This window comes from Acipenser ruthenus, chromosome 43 (genome assembly GCF_902713425.1).
Source record: "Acipenser ruthenus chromosome 43, fAciRut3.2 maternal haplotype, whole genome shotgun sequence".
NCBI lineage: Eukaryota > Metazoa > Chordata > Actinopteri > Acipenseriformes > Acipenseridae > Acipenser > Acipenser ruthenus.
The window spans coordinates 6,327,436-6,350,129 of record NC_081231.1 but is presented as its reverse complement, the minus strand read 5'-3'; the positions used below and the strand labels follow the sequence as shown (position 1 = coordinate 6,350,129).

Below are 22,694 nucleotides of genomic sequence, written 5' to 3'. Positions count from 1 at the left end.
GGACCAAACAAACACTGAACGATGAGGGAGGAGGGGACCAAACAAACACTGAACGATGAGGGAGGAGGGGACCAAACAAACAGTGAACGATGAGGGAGGAGGAGACCAAACAAACACTGAACGATGAGGGAGGAGGGGACCAAACAAACAGTGAACGATGAGGGAGGAGGGGACCAAACAAACACTGAACGATGAGGGAGGAGGGGACCAAACAAACACTGAACGATGAGGGAGGGGGGGAGCAAACAAACACTGAACGATGAGGGAGGAGGGGACCAAACAAACACTGAACGATGAGGGAGGAGGGGACCAAACAAACACTGAACGATGAGGGAGGAGGGGACCAAACAAACAGTGAACGATGAGGGAGGAGGAGACCAAACAAACACTGAACGATGAGGGAGGAGGGGACCAAACAAACAGTGAACGATGAGGGAGGAGGGGACCAAACAAACACTGAACGATGAGGGAGGAGGGGACCAAACAAACACTGAACGATGAGGGAGGAGGGGACCAAACAAACACTGAACGATGAGGGAGGAGGGGACCTAACAAACACTGAACGATGAGGGAGGAGGGGACCAAACAAACACTGAACGATGAGGGAGGAGGGGACCAAACAAACACTGAACGATGAGGGAGGAGGAGACCAAACAAACACTGAACGATGAGGGAGGAGGGGACCAAACAAACACTGAACGATGAGGGAGGAGGGGACCAAACAAACACTGAACGATGAGGGAGGAGGGGACCAAACAAACACTGAACGATGAGGGAGGAGGAGACCAAACAAACACTGAACGATGAGGGAGGAGGGGCCCAAACAAACACTGAACGATGAGGGAGGAGGAGACCAAACAAACACTGAACGATGAGGGAGGAGGAGACCAAACAAACACTGAACGATGAGGGAGGAGGGGGCCAAACAAACACTGAACGATGAGGGAGGAGGGGCCCAAACAAACACTGAACGATGAGGGAGGAGGGGACAAAACAAACACTGAACGATGAGGGAGGAGGGGACCAAACAAACACTGAACGATGAGGGAGGAGGGGATCAAACAAACACTGAACGATGAGGGAGGAGGGGACCAAACAAACACTGAACGATGAGGGAGGAGGGGACCAAACAAACACTGAACGATGAGGGAGGAGGGGACCAAACAAACACTGAACGATGAGGGAGGAGGAGACCAAACAAACACTGAAGGATGAGGGAGGAGGGGACCAAACAAACACTGAACGATGAGGGAGGAGGGGACCAAACAAACACTGAACGATGAGGAAGGGGGGGACCAAACAAACACTGAACGATGAGGGAGGAGGGGACCAAACAAACAGTGAACGATGAGGGAGGAGGGGACCAAACAAACACTGAACGATGAGGGAGGAGGGGACCAAACAAACACTGAACGATGAGGGAGGAGGAGACCAAATAAACACTGAACGATGAGGGAGGAGGGGACCAAACAAACACTGAACGATGAGGGAGGAGGGGACCGAACAAACACTGAACGATGAGGGAGGAGGGGACCGAACAAACACTGAACGATGAGGGAGGAGGGGACGAAACAAACACTGAACGATGAGGGAGGAGGGGACCAAACAAACACTGAACGATGAGGGAGGAGGGGACCAAACAAACACTGAACGATGAGGGAGGAGGAGACCAAACAAACACTGAACGATGAGGGAGGAGGGGACCAAACAAACACTGAACGATGAGGGAGGAGGGGACCAAACAAACACTGAACGATGAGGGAGGAGGAGACCAAACAAACACTGAACGATGAGGGAGGAGGGGACCAAACAAACACTGAACGATGAGGGAGGAGGGGCCCAAACAAACACTGAACGATGAGGGAGGAGGGGACCAAACAAACACTGAACGATGAGGGAGGAGGGGACAAAACAAACACTGAACGATGAGGGAGGAGGGGACCAAACAAACACTGAACGATGAGGGAGGAGGGGACCAAACAAACACTGAACGATGAGGGAGGAGGGGATCAAACAAACACTGAACGATGAGGGAGGAGGGGATCAAACAAACACTGAACGATGAGGGAGGAGGGGATCAAACAAACACTGAACGATGAGGGAGGAGGGGATCAAACAAACACTGAACGATGAGGGAGGAGGGGACCAAACAAACACTGAACGATGAGGGAGGAGGAGACCAAACAAACAAACACTGAACGATGAGGGAGGAGGGGACCAAACAAACACTGAACGATGAGGGAGGAGGGGACCAAACAAACACTGAACGATGAGGGAGGAGGGGACCAAACAAACACTGAACGATGAGGGAGGAGGAGACCAAACAAACACTGAACGATGAGGGCGAAGATGAAAGAGGGAATTTATATAGTTCCATGATTACATATTTGATGAGGGGGCGGTTTCTCCTTTCAGAAATACAACTGCGTTTCCAAAGAAATTCCCAACACAAAAATAATGAGTTCTCAGTAAAAATAAAGAAACTTATTTAGAATGTTGTCTTTCAGTGTATTAAACACTAGGAAGTGTATGTAGTTCTACCTAAATATATGAGAAATCTAATATTTATACCTTTAGAGTTGTGCATATCTAGAAAACATCTTTCCTGTTGTGTTGAAACTCACTGAAGACCTTCTTTAGCACAGCAAGTTATTGATCATATCATAATCTCTCAGCAGATGGAGGCTGTTTTTCTGTTTGTCTGTCTGTCACACTGGTCCCTAAAAAGGTCCTTCTTTATCACAAATCAAGAGGATCAGAATCTGGGGCTTGTGGAGGCTCCCTGTTTATCTGTCTCCATCCAGGTGTTTACATGCACTGTCTCTGAGGAGCACTGATTCACTGTGATGAAACTGGACACGATGGAGCACATGCTAAAGAGTATCAGACTGTGTCAGTATATGAAGGCATCTGTCCCTCTGTTTGCTTGTGCACACAGTGGATAAGGGTGTGGTGCTTCAAGAGTATCACACTGTCAGTATATGAAGGCATCTGTCCCTCTGTTTGCTTGTGCACACAGTGGATAAGGGTGTGGTGATTCAAGAGTATCAGACTGTGTCAGTATATGAAGGCATCTGTCACTCTGTTTGCTTGTGCACACAGTGGATAAGGGTGTGGTGATTCAAGAGTATCAGACTGTGTCAGTATATGAAGGCATCTGTCACTCTGTTTGCTTGTGCACACAGTGGATAAGGGTGTGGTGATTCAAGAGTATCGCACTGTGTCAGTATATGAAGGCATCTGTCCCTTGATTGGCTAGCAGCACATACGTGTGTAAATATTTCAGTACAAGCCTACATTCTGGTCTGGTCAATGCTTGTATACAGTGTGGATGTTTTATAAGTGTAAGTGACGCTGAGTGTTTCAGCCACACAGGAAGGGTTTTGTGTTGAGAAATACAGTAAGGTAGTGTTGTGTGTTATTACCTTATTTTCTCAACAGTATGAATCACAGTGGACAGGAATCAGCAGATATCTCAACAGTAAAAAGCCATGTCTGCTGCACACTGTGGAGATTAACATTGAAGGAAACTAACTGTCGGAGTAATATTTGGGCATGTGATTAAAAAGTTGTTACAAATGTGTTCATGGTTCTACATGTGGGTAGATATTTGTTGCAGTTAGAGGTATGTCACATGTGGTTAATTGTTACGATTGTGGTTTTGAACAGACATCTCTTAAACTCTTGACTTTTACTATTATATATGTTTTGTATATGATTATAAATGATGGCTTTGCTAATCTGACGGTCTCTCCCTGGTCTATACTGTAATAAGAGAGGGATTCAGGTATATCATTGGTAAAAGGAATGAGAAGCTTCTGAATATCTGTCTGTCTGAGCCACCAAGCCCCAAAGAGACAGACAGATAGGGCTCCTGAAAGAGGAAGTAAAAGCATTCAGGTATATTTGCCAGGTGTTCACTTTTGTATGTGATAGAAACATTCCGTTTCTACAACTATGACCAAAAGTTGTGCATCACCCTATAGAATTAACACATTTTGTTCCATAAAGTGTTCAAATTGTCTCAGTCCTAGGTGATGCAAAACTTTTGGCCATACCTGCACACCCTGTGTCTCAATACTGCTCTATTACTGTAGAGTGTAGTGCACACCCTGTGTCTCAATACTGCTCTGTTACTGTAGAGTGTAGTGCACACCCTGTGTCTCAATACTGTTCTATTACTGTAGAGTGTAGTGCACACCCTGTGTCTCAATACTGTTCTATTACTGTAGAGTGTAGTGCACACCCTGTGTCTCAATACTGTTCTATTACTGTAGAGTGTAGTGCACACCCTGTGTCTCAATACTGTTCTATTACTGTAGAGTGTAGTGCACACCCTGTGTCTCAATACTGCTCTATTACTGTAGAGTGTAGTGCACACCCTGTGTCTCAATACTGTTCTATTACTGTAGAGTGTAGTGCACACCCTGTGTCTCAATACTGCTCTGTTACTGTAGAGTGTAGTGCACACCCTGTGTCTCAATACTGTTCTATTACTGTAGAGTGTAGTGCACACCCTGTGTCTCAATACTGTTCTATTACTGTAGAGTGTAGTGCACACCCTGTGTCTCAATACTGTTCTATTACTGTAGAGTGTAGTGCACACCCTGTGTCTCAATACTGTTCTATTACTGTAGAGTGTAGTGCACACCCTGTGTCTCAATACTGCTCTATTACTGTAGAGTGTAGTGCACACCCTGTGTCTCAATACTGTTCTATTACTGTAGAGTGTAGTGCACACCCTGTGTCTCAATACTGCTCTGTTACTGTAGAGTGTAGTGCACACCCTGTGTCTCAATACTGTTCTATTACTGTAGAGTGTAGTGCACACCCTGTGTCTCAATACTGTTCTATTACTGTAGAGTGTAGTGCACACCCTGTGTCTCAATACTGTTCTATTACTGTAGAGTGTAGTGCACACCCTGTGTCTCAATACTGTTCTATTACTGTAGAGTGTAGTGCACACCCTGTGTCTCAATACTGTTCTATTACTGTAGAGTGTAGTGCACACCCTGTGTCTCAATACTGCTCTATTACTGTAGAGTGTAGTGCACACCTTGTGTCTCAATACTGCTCTATTACTGTAGAGTGTAGTGCACACCCTGTGTCTCCATACTGCTCTATTCTGGCGTTCTCTGTCTGTCACAACATATACATTATTATCTGGTTCATATACATTGTATTGCACCTCAGTTTTTATTAGCTTCCTTTATCAGTGTGTGGAGTGCCTGTCTGACTCTGTATGTAGCAGTCTGCTCTGGGAGTGCAGTGCTGTACAGAACGTGCCTGTCTCTCTGTGTGTATATGACAGTCTGCTCTGGGAGTGCAGTGCTGTACAGAACGTGCCTGTCTCTCTGTGTGTATATGACAGTCTGCTCTGGGAGTGCAGTGCTGTACAGAATGTGCCTGTCTGAATCTGTATGTATGTAGCAGTCTGCTCTGGGAGTGCAGTGCTGTACAGAATGTGCCTGTCTGACTCTGTATGTATATGACAGTCTGCTCTGGGAGTGCAGTGCTGTACAGAATGTGCCTGTCTCTCTGTGTGTATATGACAGTCTGCTCTGGGAGTGCAGTGCTGTACAGAATGTGCCTGTCTGACTCTGTATGTATGTAGCAGTCTGCTCTGGGAGTGCAGTGCTGTACAGAACGTGCCTGTCTCTCTGTGTGTATATGACAGTCTGCTCTGGGAGTGCAGTGCTGTACAGAACGTGCCTGTCTCTCTGTGTGTATATGACAGTCTGCTCTGGGAGTGCAGTGCTGTACAGAACGTGCCTGTCTCTCTGTGTGTATATGACAGTCTGCTCTGGGAGTGCAGTGCTGTACAGAACGTGCCTGTCTCTCTGTGTGTATATGACAGTCTGCTCTGGGAGTGCAGTGCTGTACAGAACGTGCCTGTCTCTCTGTATGTATATGACAGTCTGCTCTGGGAGTGCAGTGCTGTACAGAACGTGCCTGTCTCTCTGTATGTATATGACAGTCTGCTCTGGGAGTGCAGTGCTGTACAGAATGTGCCTGTCTGACTCTGTATGTATATGACAGTCTGCTCTGGGAGTGCAGTGCTGTGCAGAACGTGCCTGTCTCTCTGTATGTATATGACAGTCTGCTCTGGGAGTGCAGTGCTGTACAGAACGTGCCTGTCTCTCTGTGTGTATATGACAGTCTGCTCTGGGAGTGCAGTGCTGTGCAGAACGTGCCTGTCTCTCTGTGTGTATATGACAGTCTGCTCTGGGAGTGCAGTGCTGTACAGAACGTGCCTGTCTCTCTGTGTGTATATGACAGTCTGCTCTGGGAGTGCAGTGCTGTACAGAATGTGCCTGTCTCTCTGTATGTATATGACAGTCTGCTCTGGGAGTGCAGTGCTGTACAGAACGTGCCTGTCTGAATCTGTATGTATGTAGCAGTCTGCTCTGGGAGTGCAGTGCTGTACAGAACGTGCCTGTCTCTCTGTGTGTATATGACAGTCTGCTCTGGGAGTGCAGTGCTGTACAGAACGTGCCTGTCTCTCTGTATGTATATGACAGTCTGCTCTGGGAGTGCAGTGCTGTACAGAACGTGCCTGTCTCTCTGTATGTATATGACAGTCTGCTCTGGGAGTGCAGTGCTGTACAGAACGTGCCTGTCTCTCTGTGTGTATATGACAGTCTGCTCTGGGAGTGCAGTGCTGTACAGAATGTGCCTGTCTGAATCTGTATGTATGTAGCAGTCTGCTCTGGGAGTGCAGTGCTGTACAGAATGTGCCTGTCTGACTCTGTATGTATATGACAGTCTGCTCTGGGAGTGCAGTGCTGTACAGAACGTGCCTGTCTCTCTGTATGTATATGACAGTCTGCTCTGGGAGTGCAGTGCTGTACAGAATGTGCCTGTCTGAATCTGTATGTATGTAGCAGTCTGCTCTGGGAGTGCAGTGCTGTACAGAATGTGCCTGTCTGACTCTGTATGTATATGACAGTCTGCTCTGGGAGTGCAGTGCTGTACAGAATGTGCCTGTCTGACTCTGTATGTATATGACAGTCTGCTCTGGGAGTGCAGTGCTGTACAGAATGTGCCTGTCTGACTCTGTATGTATATGACAGTCTGCTCTGGGAGTGCAGTGCTGTACAGAATGTGCCTGTCTGACTCTGTATGTATGTAGCAGTCTGCTCTGGGAGTGCAGTGCTGTACAGAACGTGCCTGTCTCTCTGTGTGTATATGACAGTCTGCTCTGGGAGTGCAGTGCTGTACAGAACGTGCCTGTCTCTCTGTATGTATATGACAGTCTGCTCTGGGAGTGCAGTGCTGTGCAGAACGTGCCTGTCTCTCTGTGTGTATATGACAGTCTGCTCTGGGAGTGCAGTGCTGTACAGAACGTGCCTGTCTCTCTGTGTGTATATGACAGTCTGCTCTGGGAGTGCAGTGCTGTACAGAATGTGCCTGTCTGACTCTGTATGTATATGACAGTCTGCTCTGGGAGTGCAGTGCTGTACAGAACGTGCCTGTCTGACTCTGTATGTATATGACAGTCTGCTCTGGGAGTGCAGGGCTGTACAGAACGTGCCTGTCTCTCTGTATGTATATGACAGTTTGCTCTGGGAGTGCAGCGCTGTACAGAACGTGCCTGTCTCTCTGTATGTATATGACAGTCTGCTCTGGGAGTGCAGTGCTGTACAGAACGTGCCTGTCTCTCTGTGTGTATATGGCAGTCTGCTCTGGGAGTGCAGTGCTGTACAGAACGTGCCTGTCTCTCTGTGTGTATATGACAGTCTGCTCTGGGAGTGCAGTGCTGTACAGAACGTGCCTGTCTCTCTGTATGTATATGACAGTCTGCTCTGGGAGTGCAGTGCTGTACAGAACGTGCCTGTCTCTCTGTGTGTATATGACAGTCTGCTCTGGGAGTGCAGTGCTGTGCAGAACGTGCCTGTCTCTCTGTATGTATATGACAGTCTGCTCTGGGAGTGCAGTGCTGTACAGAACATGCCTGTCTCTCTGTGTGTATATGACAGTCTGCTCTGGGAGTGCCGCGCTGTGCAGAACGTGTCTGTCTCTCTGTGTGTATATGACAGTCTGCTCTGGGAGTGCAGTGCTGTACAGAATGTGCCTGTCTCTCTGTGTGTATATGACAGTCTGCTCTGGGAGTGCAGTGCTGTGCAGAACGTGCCTGTCTCTTTGTATTATTATTATTATTATTATTATTTATTTCTTAGCAGACGCCCTTATCCAGGGCGACTTACAATTGTTACAAGATATCACATTATACATTATTTCACATTATACAGATATCACATTATTTTTACATACAATTACCCATTTATACAGTGGTGTTTTTACTGGAGCAATCTAGGTAAAGTACCTTGCTCAAGGGTACAACAGCAGTGTCCCCCACTGGGGATTGAACCCACAACCCTCCAGTCAAGAGTCCAGAGCCCTAACCACTACTCCACACTGCTGCCCCTGGGAGCAGTCTCTCTGTGTGTATATGACAGTCTGCTCTGGGAGTGCAGTGCTGTACAGAACGTGCCTGTCTCTCTGTGTGTATATGGCAGTCTGCTCTGGGAGTGCAGTGCTGTACAGAACGTGCCTGTCTCTCTGTGTGTATATGACAGTCTGCTCTGGGAGTGCAGGGCTGTACAGAACGTGCCTGTCTCTCTGTATGTATATGACAGTCTGCTCTGGGAGTGCAGTGCTGTGCAGAACGTGCCTGTCTCTCTGTATGTATATGACAGTCTGCTCTGGGAGTGCAGTGCTGTGCAGAACGTGCCTGTCTCTCTGTGTGTATATGACAGTCTGCTCTGGGAGTGCAGTGCTGTGCAGAACGTGCCTGTCTCTTTGTATGTATATGACAGTCTGCTCTGGGAGTGCAGTGCTGTACAGAACGTGCCTGTCTCTCTGTATGTATATGACAGTCTGCTCTGGGAGTGCAGTGCTGTGCAGAACGTGCTTGTCTCTCTGTATGTATATGACAGTCTGCTCTGGGAGTGCAGTGCTGTGCAGAACGTGCTTGTCTCTCTGTATGTATATGACAGTCTGCTCTGGGAGTGCAGTGCTGTACAGAACGTGCCTGTCTCTCTGTATGTATATGACAGTCTGCTCTGGGAGTGCCGTGCTGTGCAGAACGTGCCTGTCTCTCTGTATGTATATGACAGTCTGCTCTGGGAGTGCAGTGCTGTACAGAACGTGCCTGACTCTCTGTATGTATATGACAGTCTGCTCTGGGAGTGCAGTGCTGTGCAGAACGTGCCTGTCTCTCTGTATGTATATGACAGTCTGCTCTGGGAGTGCAGTGCTGTGCAGAACTTGCCTGTCTCTCTGTGTGTATATGACCGTCTGCTCTGGGAGTGCAGTGCTGTACAGAACGTGCCTGTCTCTCTGTGTGTATATGACAGTCTGCTCTGGGAGTGCAGTGCTGTACAGAACGTGCCTGTCTCTCTGTATGTATATGACAGTCTGCTCTGGGAGTGCCGCGCTGTGCAGAACGTGCCTGTCTCTCTGTGTGTATATGACAGTCTGCTCTGGGAGTGCAGTGCTGTGCAGAACGTGCCTGTCTCTCTGTGTGTATATGACAGTCTGCTCTGGGAGTGCAGCGCTGTACAGAACGTGCCTGTCTCTCTGTATGTATATGACAGTCTGCTCTGGGAGTGCAGTGCTGTACAGAACGTGCCTGTCTCTCTGTATGTATATGACAGTCTGCTCTGGGAGTGCAGTGCTGTGCAGAACGTGCCTGTCTCTCTGTGTGTATATGACAGTCTGCTCTGGGAGTGCAGTGCTGTGCAGAACGTGCCTGTCTCTCTGTGTGTATATGACAGTCTGCTCTGGGAGTGCAGTGCTGTACAGAACGTGCCTGTCTCTCTGTGTGTATATGACAGTCTGCTCTGGGAGTGCAGTGCTGTACAGAACGTGCCTGTCTCTCTGTATGTATATGACAGTCTGCTCTGGGAGTGCAGTGCTGTGCAGAACGTGCCTGTCTCTCTGTGTGTATATGACAGTCTGCTCTGGGAGTGCAGTGCTGTGCAGAACGTGCCTGTCTCTCTGTGTGTATATGACAGTCTGCTCTGGGAGTGCAGCGCTGTACAGAACGTGCCTGTCTCTCTGTATGTATATGACAGTCTGCTCTGGGAGTGCAGTGCTGTGCAGAACGTGCCTGTCTCTCTGTGTGTATATGACAGTCTGCTCTGGGAGTGCAGTGCTGTGCAGAACGTGCCTGTCTCTCTGTGTGTATATGACAGTCTGCTCTGGGAGTGCAGTGCTGTACAGAACGTGCCTGTCTGACTCTGTATGTATGTAGCAGTCTGCTCTGGGAGTGCAGTGCTGTACAGAACGTGCCTGTCTCTCTGTGTGTATATGACAGTCTGCTCTGGGAGTGCAGTGCTGTGCAGAACGTGCCTGTCTCTCTGTATGTATATGACAGTCTGCTCTGGGAGTGCAGTGCTGTGCAGAACGTGCCTGTCTCTCTGTGTGTATATGACAGTCTGCTCTGGGAGTGCAGTGCTGTGCAGAACGTGCCTGTCTCTCTGTGTGTATATGACAGTCTGCTCTGGGAGTGCAGTGCTGTACAGAACATGCCTGTCTCTCTGTGTGTATATGACAGTCTGCTCTGGGAGTGCCGCGCTGTACAGAACGTGCCTGTCTCTCTGTGTGTATGTGACAGTCTGCTCTGGGAGTGCACTGCTGTACAGAACGTGCCTGTCTCTCTGTGTGTATATGACAGTCTGCTCTGGGAGTGCAGTGCTGTGCAGAACGTGCCTGTCTCTCTGTATGTATATGACAGTCTGCTCTGGGAGTGCAGTGCTGTGCAGAACGTGCCTGTCTCTCTGTGTGTATATGACAGTCTGCTCTGGGAGTGCAGTGCTGTGCAGAACGTGCCTGTCTCTCTGTATGTATGTGACAGTCTGCTCTGGGAGTGCAGCGCTGTACAGAACGTGCCTGTCTCTCTGTATGTATATGACAGTCTGCTCTGGGAGTGCCGTGCTGTACAGAACGTGCCTGTCTCTCTGTATGTATGTGACAGTCTGCTCTGGGAGTGCAGTGCTGTACAGAACGTGCCTGTCTCTCTGTGTGTATATGACAGTCTGCTCTGGGAGTGCAGTGCTGTACAGAACGTGCCTGTCTCTCTGTGTGTATATGACAGTCTGCTCTGGGAGTGCAGTGCTGTACAGAACGTGCCTGTCTCTCTGTGTGTATATGACAGTCTGCTCTGGGAGTGCAGTGCTGTGCAGAACGTGCCTGTCTCTCTGTGTGTATATGACAGTCTGCTCTGGGAGTGCACTGCTGTACAGAATGTGCCTGTCTCTCTGTGTGTATATGACAGTCTGCTCTGGGAGTGCAGTGCTGTGTAGAACGTGCCTGTCTCTCTGTGTGTATATGACAGTCTGCTCTGGGAGTGCAGTGCTGTGCAGAACGTGCCTGTCTCTCTGTATGTATATGACAGTCTGCTCTGGGAGTGCAGTGCTGTGCAGAACGTGCCTGTCTCTCTGTGTGTATATGACAGTCTGCTCTGGGAGTGCAGTGCTGTGCAGAACGTGCCTGTCTCTCTGTGTGTATATGACAGTCTGCTCTGGGAGTGCAGTGCTGTACAGAACATGCCTGTCTCTCTGTGTGTATATGACAGTCTGCTCTGGGAGTGCCGCGCTGGTCAGAACGTGCCTGTCTCTCTGTGTGTATGTGACAGTCTGCTCTGGGAGTGCACTGCTGTACAGAACGTGCCTGTCTCTCTGTGTGTATATGACAGTCTGCTCTGGGAGTGCAGTGCTGTGCAGAACGTGCCTGTCTCTCTGTATGTATATGACAGTCTGCTCTGGGAGTGCAGTGCTGTGCAGAACGTGCCTGTCTCTCTGTGTGTATATGACAGTCTGCTCTGGGAGTGCAGTGCTGTGCAGAACGTGCCTGTCTCTCTGTATGTATATGACAGTCTGCTCTGGGAGTGCAGTGCTGTGCAGAACGTGCCTGTCTCTCTGTGTGTATATGACAGTCTGCTCTGGGAGTGCAGTGCTGTGCAGAACGTGCCTGTCTCTCTGTATGTATATGACAGTCTGCTCTGGGAGTGCAGTGCTGTGCAGAACGTGCCTGTCTCTCTGTATGTATGTGACAGTCTGCTCTGGGAGTGCAGCGCTGTACAGAACGTGCCTGTCTCTCTGTATGTGTATGACAGTCTGCTCTGGGAGTGCCGTGCTGTACAGAACGTGCCTGTCTCTCTGTATGTATGTGACAGTCTGCTCTGGGAGTGCAGTGCTGTACAGAACGTGCCTGTCTCTCTGTGTGTATATGACAGTCTGCTCTGGGAGTGCACTGCTGTACAGAATGTGCCTGTCTCTCTGTGTGTATATGACAGTCTGCTCTGGGAGTGCAGTGCTGTACAGAACGTGCCTGTCTCTCTGTGTGTATATGACAGTCTGCTCTGGGAGTGCACTGCTGTACAGAATGTGCCTGTCTGACTCTGTATGTATGTAGCAGTCTGCTCTGGGAGTGCAGTGCTGTACAGAACTTGCCTGTGCTGATCCTACATTGTGTTAGCTCAGTGGGTCACAGTGTGCACATCTAGTTGTGTCACTCAGCTTTAACTAAGAGATCTTTATTGTTATTTTCTAGGAGAATGAAGATGAGATTCCTGGGGAGGACCCTTCTCATTGTCTTGAGTTTGCTACCAGCTGTTTCTACACAGAGAGGTGAGAGGGACTGTAGAAATGAAACTGATGAAGAGACACATCCCTAATGCTACCCTGAATATATTTCAACAGGACAGATCCACTGAGATGCAATATTTCATTGTCAGTGTGTTTAGTGTCTCTGTATAGATATATAGCATTGAGCTCAAATAACTTACAGGTGGAGCACCAACCCTACTTATAAAATCTTTCAAATATTTATTCTATTAAATGCTTTCTTTTAAGAAACTTTTTATTGCCTGACCTTGTCTTTTCTTTCTCAGGTGGAAGGGTTGTCGTTGGCTCTGATCAGCCTGTCATTGCTGAGGCTGGTGATGATGTCATCCTGCCCTGTCACATTTCACCCAGAGTCAGTGCTGTGGACATGGAAGTGAGGTGGTTCAGGGAGAGATTTGACAGACCTGTTCATTTATATCAGAACCAAAATGATCGGCTCAGCAGACAGGACAGTGACTACCAGGGCCGCACTGCTCTCTCTCCCTCTGCACTGCAGACAGGCGATATCTCTCTGCATCTGAGAAACCTACGACTCTCTGACCGGGGCGTCTATACCTGCTCAGCTAATGATGGAAGATGGGCTGAAGACGGACAGACTGAACTGATAGTTACAGGTAGTGTTTTAAACAGAAGTGTGGGATTGAAATTGAAGGAACTTTAAGATTAGATAATTCTCCAGTTAGACCCACGTAGAATAACATCACCAATTCTGGTCACTTTATTACAGAAATGAATACCTAATAATGTACATGATTTCCATGAGAGTAGATGTTAAAACTTAATGTTGATTTGAACTCGGCTCTCGCCAAGATAAGCACCAACTACGACGTAGCTTTACAGTAAACTAATGTGATCCATATGTCTCCATCCATTTGCGCTTCCTTCTATATGATGATGTAGATATCCTTCTGTCTGGTGTTAATGGCTGAAGTGTCATGCTGTCTCCTGGGATCAGCTTATTTTGCCTCCCTGGTGCATCAGCACACACAACGGCTGCGATGCTGGCTCTGGGGATCAACCACAGTGCGGCCTCCCCAGCACATCAGCATGACAACCGTCTGGATTGAGGTAAGTAGGGTACATCTCTGGGGTCTTCAAGTGGGCACCTTCCATCCTCGGTGTTTCGTTGACTAGCCCACGACACCTCAAAGGGGCTTGACGGTGATTCTGGCGTCCCAGCATCATCCGACTCCATCCCCCACTCAGCTCAACCCAGCTTACTTACCTGCACATCAGAATTTCTATCTTTCTATTCTGCTTGAGATCCCCAACCAGAATCTTTCCATCTCAACCACAGCCAGTTGCTGCTCCTCTCTGCTGCTTCAGATAAGTTCTTCACTGTGCGGCGCAACTCTTGGCCACTGAATCAGACGTTTCTGAGAAACCTGGTTGTAGAGTGTGCCACAAATCCTCAACAACCCACCTCCACTGGGTAAACCTGGACTCTCCATCCTCGCTGTTCTGCTTCAGTGGCTAGTTGAGCATACCGCAGTTTCTTCCTCTTATATGCCTCATCTACAGCATCCTCCCATGGCACTGTTAACTCTACCAGGTGAACAAGGCATGCTGAGCCAGACCACAAGACAATATCTGGTCGAAGGTTAGTGGTGGCAATCTCAGGTCGAAAAATAAGCCGTTGACCAACATCTGCCAGCATTTTCCAGTCTCTAGCAGCTTCCAGTTGTCCTGGGCGAGGATTGGTTTTAACACCTTTTCTTGGTGGTTGCTTTCCTGGGCGGAGGAATGTTGTCTTTTGTGTGTAATGTTTTGATGGAACAGGTGGCAAGTTATTGGTCGTGTTACGCTTGTCTTCCAATGCTAAGGCCAAACATTGCAGCACCTGGTCATGGCGCCAAGTAAACCGTCCTTGGCTAAGAGCCACCTTACATCCTGTCAAAATGTGCCTTAATGTTGCAGGTGATGAACACAAAGGACATGAGGGATCCTCTCCTACCCAGAGGTTTAGGTTCTGTGGTGATGGGAGAACATCATATGTTGATCTGATGAGGAAACTGATCCTGCTGTGTTCCATTGTCCATAGGTCTTGCCAGCCGATCTTGCGTGTTCCACACTCTCCCATCTCATCCATTCTCCCTGCTTGGCCTGGGAAACGGCCTTTATACACCTCATCCTCTCCTCCTGCTTTTGCACCTCGTTGACTGCCAGCTTCCTCCTTTGAGCTGAAACTGCCTTGTGCCATGTAGGAGGAGCTGAACTGAGACCACGACCACCTCTTCCATGTTGAACTTACCCCATAGTATCACTGATTCGAAGGGCAGCCTTTACATCTTCCATGGCTTTCTTTGCCACCCACTTTCTTCTAGTTTTCAACACAGGTGCTGCCTCCCTTACGTAATTTGTAGTGTGACTCTACTAATGTCACTTCCAGTTGGACCTTGGCGCACTTAAACTCCTCGGTTAGAGCGGAGACTGGTAGCTGCAGTATTCCTTTACCATAAAGTCCCACTGTGCTGAGGCAGCGTGGAACTCCCAACCATTTCCTGATGTATGAACTGATTAAAGTTTCCAGCTTCTCTACTGTTGTCAAAGAAACCTCATACACAGTCAGTGGCCACAGCAGCCTCGGCAGTAGACCAAACTGAAAGCACCAGAGTTTTAGTTTGCCTGGTAGAACGCAGCTGTCTATGCTCTTCAACCCTTCCACTGCTTGTTGTCTAACTTCTCCCACATGAACTGTGTCCTTTAGATCCCCGTCGTACCATCTCCCAAGGCTCTTCACTGGCTTCTCAGACACTGTTGGTATTGCCTCACCATTAATGAAGAATGTTTTATCTACTACTTTGCCTTTAATTATAGAGATGCTCCTTGATTTAGTGGGCTTGAATTGCATTCGTCCCCATTCAATTTTATCGGTTAATTTGCCCAATAACCGATTAGTGCAGGCTACTGTTGTAGTCATGGTTGTCATGTCATCCATGTATGCTCGAATTGGTGGTAGTCGTATTCCAGAAGCCAAGCGCTCTCCTCCTACTACCCATTTTGATGCCCTAATGATTACTTCCATTGCCATGGTAAAAGCCAGTGGAGAAATGGTGCATCCTGCCATTATTCCAACCTCTAGGCATTGCCTTGTAATGCTGAATTCTGAAGTTGAAAAACTAAATTGCAAATCCAAATATCTCTCCAGCTCAAACTTAGATGCTTTTATTGTGCCATTCTTCTCACTGGTGAATAACTTCTTTACAAATTTGAATGGGTCTTTTATAAAAGTTAGCTCTCGCACGCTCCTTCTTTTTGTAGCGTTTCCGTAGGCGCTCAGTTCTGCGCAGTGTTGCAAGCTTATCTTTTATGACCCTTTGTAAGAGATTGAGTCCCTCGTTCTGACTTTGTTCTGCTCTTCTCCATTGCTTCCTCAGCTGTCTCCTTTCTCTAACTAAGCGTTCAATCTCCTGCTGCCGTCTAGACTTTCCAGGAATAGTTTGTACTTTTTTCCTTCCTTTTTTCAACTCCAAACCTCTCACTTCCATATGCGTAGATGATGTCCCCAAATTTATCCAGTTTCTTTTCAACTGTTCCACTTAACCTTTCCAATGCAACGCAGAGATCTGTGTTTACTGTGTCCCATGCAGTTTTCTCACAAGCTCTTGGCCATTTAACTCCAGGCTTGTGCCCGTTGAGGTTCTTTTCTCTCTTATGCTGGTTCGTCTGACCGGGTTCACAATCATTAGGTTCATCACTAACTGTGTCCATGCAAGTCCTCCTCATGTCTATGACAGGGGTGCTGATATCCTGCAAACTGTGGTTTGCTTCCTGTTGCTGGATTTCATTCGGCTGACTTGACTGACTTCGTAAGAAACACTGATCAATGTGAGGCCCTTGGAGTAGTATTAGCTAGTATAAGCTCTGAGGACATAATAGATCCATCTAGAGAGGGACTGTAGAAATGAAATTGATGAAGAGACAACCTGCTATTTGTTTTTTTATTACATTTATATAGCGTTTTTCATACAAAGTATCACAAAGCACTGTACAGTACATAAAAAGCATTTACATTTATACAAGATCCCCAGGCATGTCACACACACAACTGCTACATATTAAATAGTAAATTTTAAAAACCGTATGTAACAGGGGAGATCTGGACTGACTGTGTAGAGGTACGGGGAACCCTGACCAACCCCAATCTATAGGCACAACTGGGTGTAGGACGGAGACCCGTGCTGACCGGCTTAGCAGCAGTGGGGGCACTGTATAAGCAGCACTTTTGTTTGTAGTTTTATTACTGTGTTTTCCCTTTTTCTTTCTCCTTCTGTTTTCATTATTATTTCTGAGCACTTGAAGGTGCACGGTTTGGGATACCTGTGTTGGAAATCCTGTGGTCCTGGTTTACTGTCGGCAGTATCCTGACCATGGACAACAGCGCCCTCTGCGGGCTAAACTAAATAAAAAATAAATAAGTAAAATAAATAAATCTGGGCACCTGTGCGGTGTTGGCAAATAACATCTTCTGTCTCCCGTGTCAGTGAATACCCCCACCCTTCCACACAGTATATAAAAAATAATAATGTTAAAAAGCAGAAATTTTCCAGTAAAGGTTCTCCGCGTGGAGTGCAGTATGCGCCTTATAGCCTGGAGGTTTCAGGTTTGAATCCAGGCTATTCTATTGCCAACCGTAGATGGGAGCTCCCAAGGGGCAGCACACAACAGGCCGAGCGTTGCCCGGGGGGCAGGGCTTAGTTTGGCCAGAGTGTCATCGGCTCAACACGCACCATCAACCCCCTGTAGACTGGCTGAGCGCCTGCAGCTTTGCCTGTAAGCAGCCCAGAGCTCCGTTGTCCTCTAACGCTGTAGCTCTGAGGTGGCTGCACGGTGAGTCTTCAGTGTGTAAATAAGCAGTCGGCTTACGGCACACGCTTTGGAGGACAGCGTGTGCTCGTCTTCGCCCTCTCGAGTCAGCGGGGAGCTGAGCTTAAAAATAATTGGATTTGCCAAATTGGGAGAAAATAATAAAATATTTGGCAACGACTAAATTAAAAAAAAAGTATAAACTGTAGCAGTCCCAACTTCCCTGACAAAAAAAGAAGGGCATTTGATAATTCAGGGGCTCTGCATGAAAAAGCCCTTCCTCCTATGGTGATTTTGTTGACCCTAGGAATAACCAACAGCCCCAAATCCTGTGATCTCAGAGTGTGCTTTAACATGAAGATAATTCAACAGGACAGATCCACTGAGATGCAATATTTAATTGTCAGTGTGTTTAGTGTCGCTGTATGGATGTATAGCATTGAGCTCAAATAACTTACAGGAAGAGCACCAACCAGCTTTCAAACATTTATTGTATTAAAGATGCTGTTTTAAGAAACAGTTCTTTTTTAATGGCATGTAAGGTTAGCCAAGTGGTCTTGTAGATGTTCAATACAGGAAAGCAGGATGTGAACACAAGTTAGGTTTGCAACCCTAAAATCTGTTATTTTTTAAGCAAATAGAATAAAACAAAACTCAAAATCAAAACTTTTAAAGTAAATAAATATAACTATGTACAGTTCAAAAAAAACACTTCTGAGTGCAGGATGAATTATGTCTTCTTTAAACAAAACCAGCATGTAGACTTAGTCAGGGCTAGAACACACTTCCCTAGCCTCTCTCTTCCTTAGCTTAGTCACTTAACCTCCTTGTGCTCCGTCTTTCGAGTGAGACGTAATTGTAAGTGACTCTGCAGCTGATGCATAGTTCACACACCCTAGTCTCTGTAAGTTGCCTTGGATAAAGGTGTCTGCTAAATAAGCAAATAATAAAATAATTAATAAATGAGCTCCTCTTCTCTCCAACCTCCCCCTTTTATACCTGAACTTGGGTAACTCTTCCCCTTGGAACCAACCTACTAAACTTCTCAATTTAAATACAAATAAATAATAGTAAACAAATAAACAATTCAAAATTATAATGCAAAGCAAAAATAAATCCAAAATCTAAAACTTGGTCTTTCAAAAACCCATAAAACCCCTACCTTAATTAGGTAGCCCTGTCTGCCTTCTATAAGAAGACATACAGTAAACTAATTTTACCTGCACCCTCTATACAGGACTTGCGGTAACCCAGAGATCATATTATGCCCCTCTGCCAAAATGGCATCTCTCTACAGCAGCAGCAGCACTGTCACCCCCCATTCAGTGCTGGTGTAATCACCAATAAAAAACTTTTACAAACAAAAGGTGGGTCATTTTCTTTTCTTGGCTTGCTGCTCCCACCTCCACCAGCAGATGGTGAATACCTACTGGTTCCGCCTCCACCGCCATGGGAGGACTGCTTGCTGCTCCCACCTCCACCACCAGAGGGAGAACAGCAGGAGCTGCCTCTCCCACCACCAGCAGAGGGTGAATGCCTGCTGGGTCCACTTCCACCAGCAGAGGGTAAATGCTTGCTGGGTCCACTTCCACCAGCAGAGGGTGAATTCCTGCTGGTATCACTTCCCCCACCGTCACCATCACGAGGAGAGGAGCCGGAGCTGCCTCTGCCTCCACCATCACCAGGGGGAGAGGATCAGGAGCTGCCTCTCCCTTCACCAGGACGTGATGCTGGCATTCCTCAGCAGCCATTTCTTAGTCTGCTGAGAGGAGCACAGCAGAAAACAGCCCGGCCGTAGCGACCACGAAGAGGGCCACAGTGGCCAACCACAGCACTAAGACTGGTCCTGAATCCAGCACCGCCCAAGGATGCCTGCCTCACTTTGCCCAAGGTTGCCTGCTGCTCCGCATCGCCTGGGGTTGACTGATGCTCCGCATTTCGTGTGGAGCGACCAGTTACAGGGTACGAAGGAGAAGTGGTTCTCCCGCTGCTGCCTCTGTGGCCAGGGGCTCCCCTCCCGAGTTCGCCTCTCGGGTCCGCTGCTGCCTTCGCCGGGGGTCGCCGCCGGCTCTGCTTTGCTGGGGGTCGCCGCCAGCTCTAACTTGCCTGGGGTCGCAGCAGGAAGTGCTGTGGCCAGAGCCCCATGGGGGGGGGGAGCTGCCGGCTACAAAGAAGGAGGAGGTCGGGGGACCACCTGCCCCCACAGCCTTTCCGCTGCCAGGACTGCCTCGACTGAATGAGTCTGCCTGGGAGCTGTCCGCAAGTCTGCGGACAGCATTGCCTCTGGTAGTTTTTCCGCTGCCATGGCTACAACGAGATAAAGCAGCATTTCCACTGCCAGGACTGGCTCCTCCAGCCAGGGGTGTTGGATTGCGAAGAGGACGTCCCACCATGGCCGCCCCCGTGGACCATTGCTGCCCCTGTTTCTGGGCCGGACATACGACCGGAACTTTGAGACTAAGGGAGAGGAGGCCATTGAGGCCATGTGTGCTGCGCACAAGGGGGGGATATATGACAATGTGCCCCACCCCTGTGTGCATTTGTGTGTTGTGTTAATATTGGTGTATTGTAGTTGATACACAGGATATAATGTGGGTAATGAGCACAAGTGTTTAAAATGTATAATTGTATTTAGACATGAGGGTGGCACAAATCACTTCACAAATTAAGTGTATTGATATGTGAGCATGATAATAATTAATTGGTAATTGAATCCCAGCACAATTATATATATATAGATGCACTCACTCGGGGTTGTCTGTTCGAGAGTGGAGAACGGGGGAGAGAGAAGGAGAAACCGTAAAAGAAAACAGCATCTCAGTTTCACTCACCAGTACTGCCTGTTTGTGTGTTTCTTTCTGGCCTGACGTCACCCCTACAGCCAGCGTGTTCACAGTATACAATCATTGTTTAAAAACAAAAGTGTCCACATTGGCTTAAGCCAGGCTATAGTTTTTATTTTGTTTACATGGCATGGGACTTGCACCATCATATTGCCTAACAGTTTTTTTTTTTTCTCAGGTGGAAGGGCTGTCGTTGGCTCTGATCAGCCTGTCATTGCTGAGGCTGGTTATGATGTCATCCTGCCCTGTCACATTTCACCCAGAGTCAGTGCTGTGGACATGGAAGTGAGGTGGTTCAGGGAGAGATTTGACAGACCTGTTCATTTATATCAGAACCAAAATGATCGGCTCAGCAGACAGGACAGTGACTACCAGGGCCGCACTGCTCTCTCTCCCTCTGCACTGCAGACAGGCGATATCTCTCTAAATCTGAGAAACCTACGACTCTCTGACCAGGGCGTCTATACCTGCTCAGCTGATGATGGAAGATGGGCTGAAGACGGACAGACTGAACTGATAGTTACAGGTAGTGTTTTAAACAGAAGTGTGGGATACAAATTGAAGGAACTTTAATCTAAGATTAGCTAATTCTCTAGTTAGACCCCACATAGAATAATATCATCAATTCTAGTCACTTTATTACAGAAATGAATACCTAATAAGGTACAGAGGAGTTAAACCAACCATAGGACCTGATAGTATAAGCTCTGAGGACAGAATAGATGATTCTAGAGGGACTGTAGAAATGAAACTGATGAAGAGACAACCTCCTATTTGTAACATGACAATAATTCAACAGGACAGATCCACTGAGATGCAATATTTCATTTTCAGTGTGTTTAGTGTCTCTGTATAGATGTATAGCATTGAGTTCAAATAACTTACAAGATGAGCACCAACCCTACTTATAATAGCTTTAAAATATTTAATCTATTAAGATGCTGTTTTTAAGAAACTTTTTATTGCCTGACCTTGTCTTTTCTTTCTCAGGACGATGGCGTGTCGTTGGCTCTGATCAGCCTGTCATTGCTGAGGCTGGTGATGATGTCATCCTGCCCTGTCGCATTTCACCCAGAGTCAGTGCTGTGGACATGGAAGTGAGGTGGTTCAGGGAGAGATTCGACAGACCTGTTCATTTATATCAGAACCAAAAGTATCAGGTCAGCAAACAGGACAGACTTTATTGGCACCGCACTGCTCTCTCTCCCTCTGCACTGCAGACGGGTGATATCTCTCTGCATCTGAGAAACATCCAGCCCTCGGATAGAGGCGTCTATACTTGCTTAACTGATGATGGAAGATGGAATGAAGAAGGACAGACTGAAGTGATAGTTACAGGTAGTGTTTGCTACAGAAGTGTGGAATACAAATTGAAGGAACTTTGTCTAAGTTTATATCATTCTCCAGTTAGACCCAACATAGAATAATATACATCAATTATGGCCACATCATTACAGAAATAAGGTACAGAGGAGCTAGGCCAATCATAGGACCTGATAGTATAAGCTCTGAGGCCAGAATAGATCCGTCTAGAATAAAGGCATACAATTGAAGTTTAAAAACCAAAAAAGTTTAAAATGTCAAGTAGGGATTAGTACAGGATGAGAAAAGGCCATTTGGCCCACCTATGCTTGCTTTGGTGCCAGTGTGGTCCGTTTGCACTTAGGTTAGGAAAAACAAAAAAACCCTAAGCAGGTTAGTAGGGGAAATGAAACCTCTGGGAATCCATGGCTAAACGGACTGCCCTTCCTCCAGGCGGCCAGCTAAAAGTCTTATTGTTGTCACAGATAGGGGTATATACAATATTGTTCATGACTATTCCAGTCTTCCAGTCTAGACATCCAGTCTATTCTTGAAGGACACAGCTCTTTAACAGCTCTGTCTGGCAGCCAATGGTTCAATGGTTCACCACCCTTTCCCCTTTGTTCTCAATATGCCCTTCTTCATTTTCCACCTGTGGCCCCTGGTTCTGTTCTCTGTGACCTGTGAAAAATAATTCTCAGCAGTTACTTTGTTAAAACCTTGACAATTTTAAATATCTTGCCTCTGACTCTCTGTTTTTCTAGGCTATACAGATTCATCTCTTTCAGTCTATTTTCATATGACATGCCCTTCAGTCCTGGAATCAATCATGTTGCTCTCCTCTGTACTCTGTCCAATGTCTCAATGTCTTTCTTATGATATGGGAACCAGAACTGTCAGTCTTTTCATTTTAAAGTAGAAGGCAAGGGGAGAATGGGAGTCCTCCCCCCACGCGGGTGCAAGTGGCAACGCCCCCCACCGAAAACGAATTTTAGGGTTTCATTTGTAGAACATTTAGTGTTTTTTAGTCAAGTTTGTATTTATTGTAAGAGATCCCTGTGTATTTACGTAATCGCCGTACAACACACACACTGAAAAAGTAGAGCAGGGG

At 47.3% G+C, this 22,694-nt stretch overlaps 1 protein-coding gene across 4 annotated transcripts in view; it reads left to right on the top strand.

Moving 5' to 3' along the window:
* LOC117407795 (butyrophilin subfamily 1 member A1-like) overlaps positions 1 to 22,694 on the top strand; it is a 345,211-nt gene that overhangs the window by 12,545 nt on the left and 309,972 nt on the right. For 3 of the 4 annotated variants that reach the window (XM_059011807.1, XM_059011806.1, XM_059011808.1), the window contains 4 exons: positions 12,559 to 12,635; positions 12,899 to 13,246; positions 20,460 to 20,807; positions 21,272 to 21,619. The exons of the other annotated variant lie outside the window; for it this stretch is intronic. In XM_059011807.1, the coding sequence (XP_058867790.1) occupies positions 12,563 to 12,635; positions 12,899 to 13,246; positions 20,460 to 20,807; positions 21,272 to 21,619 (1,117 nt within the window). In that variant the 5' untranslated portion in view covers positions 12,559 to 12,562. The remainder of the gene's footprint in view (positions 1 to 12,558; positions 12,636 to 12,898; positions 13,247 to 20,459; positions 20,808 to 21,271; positions 21,620 to 22,694) is intronic. 4 annotated transcript variants of the gene reach the window in all.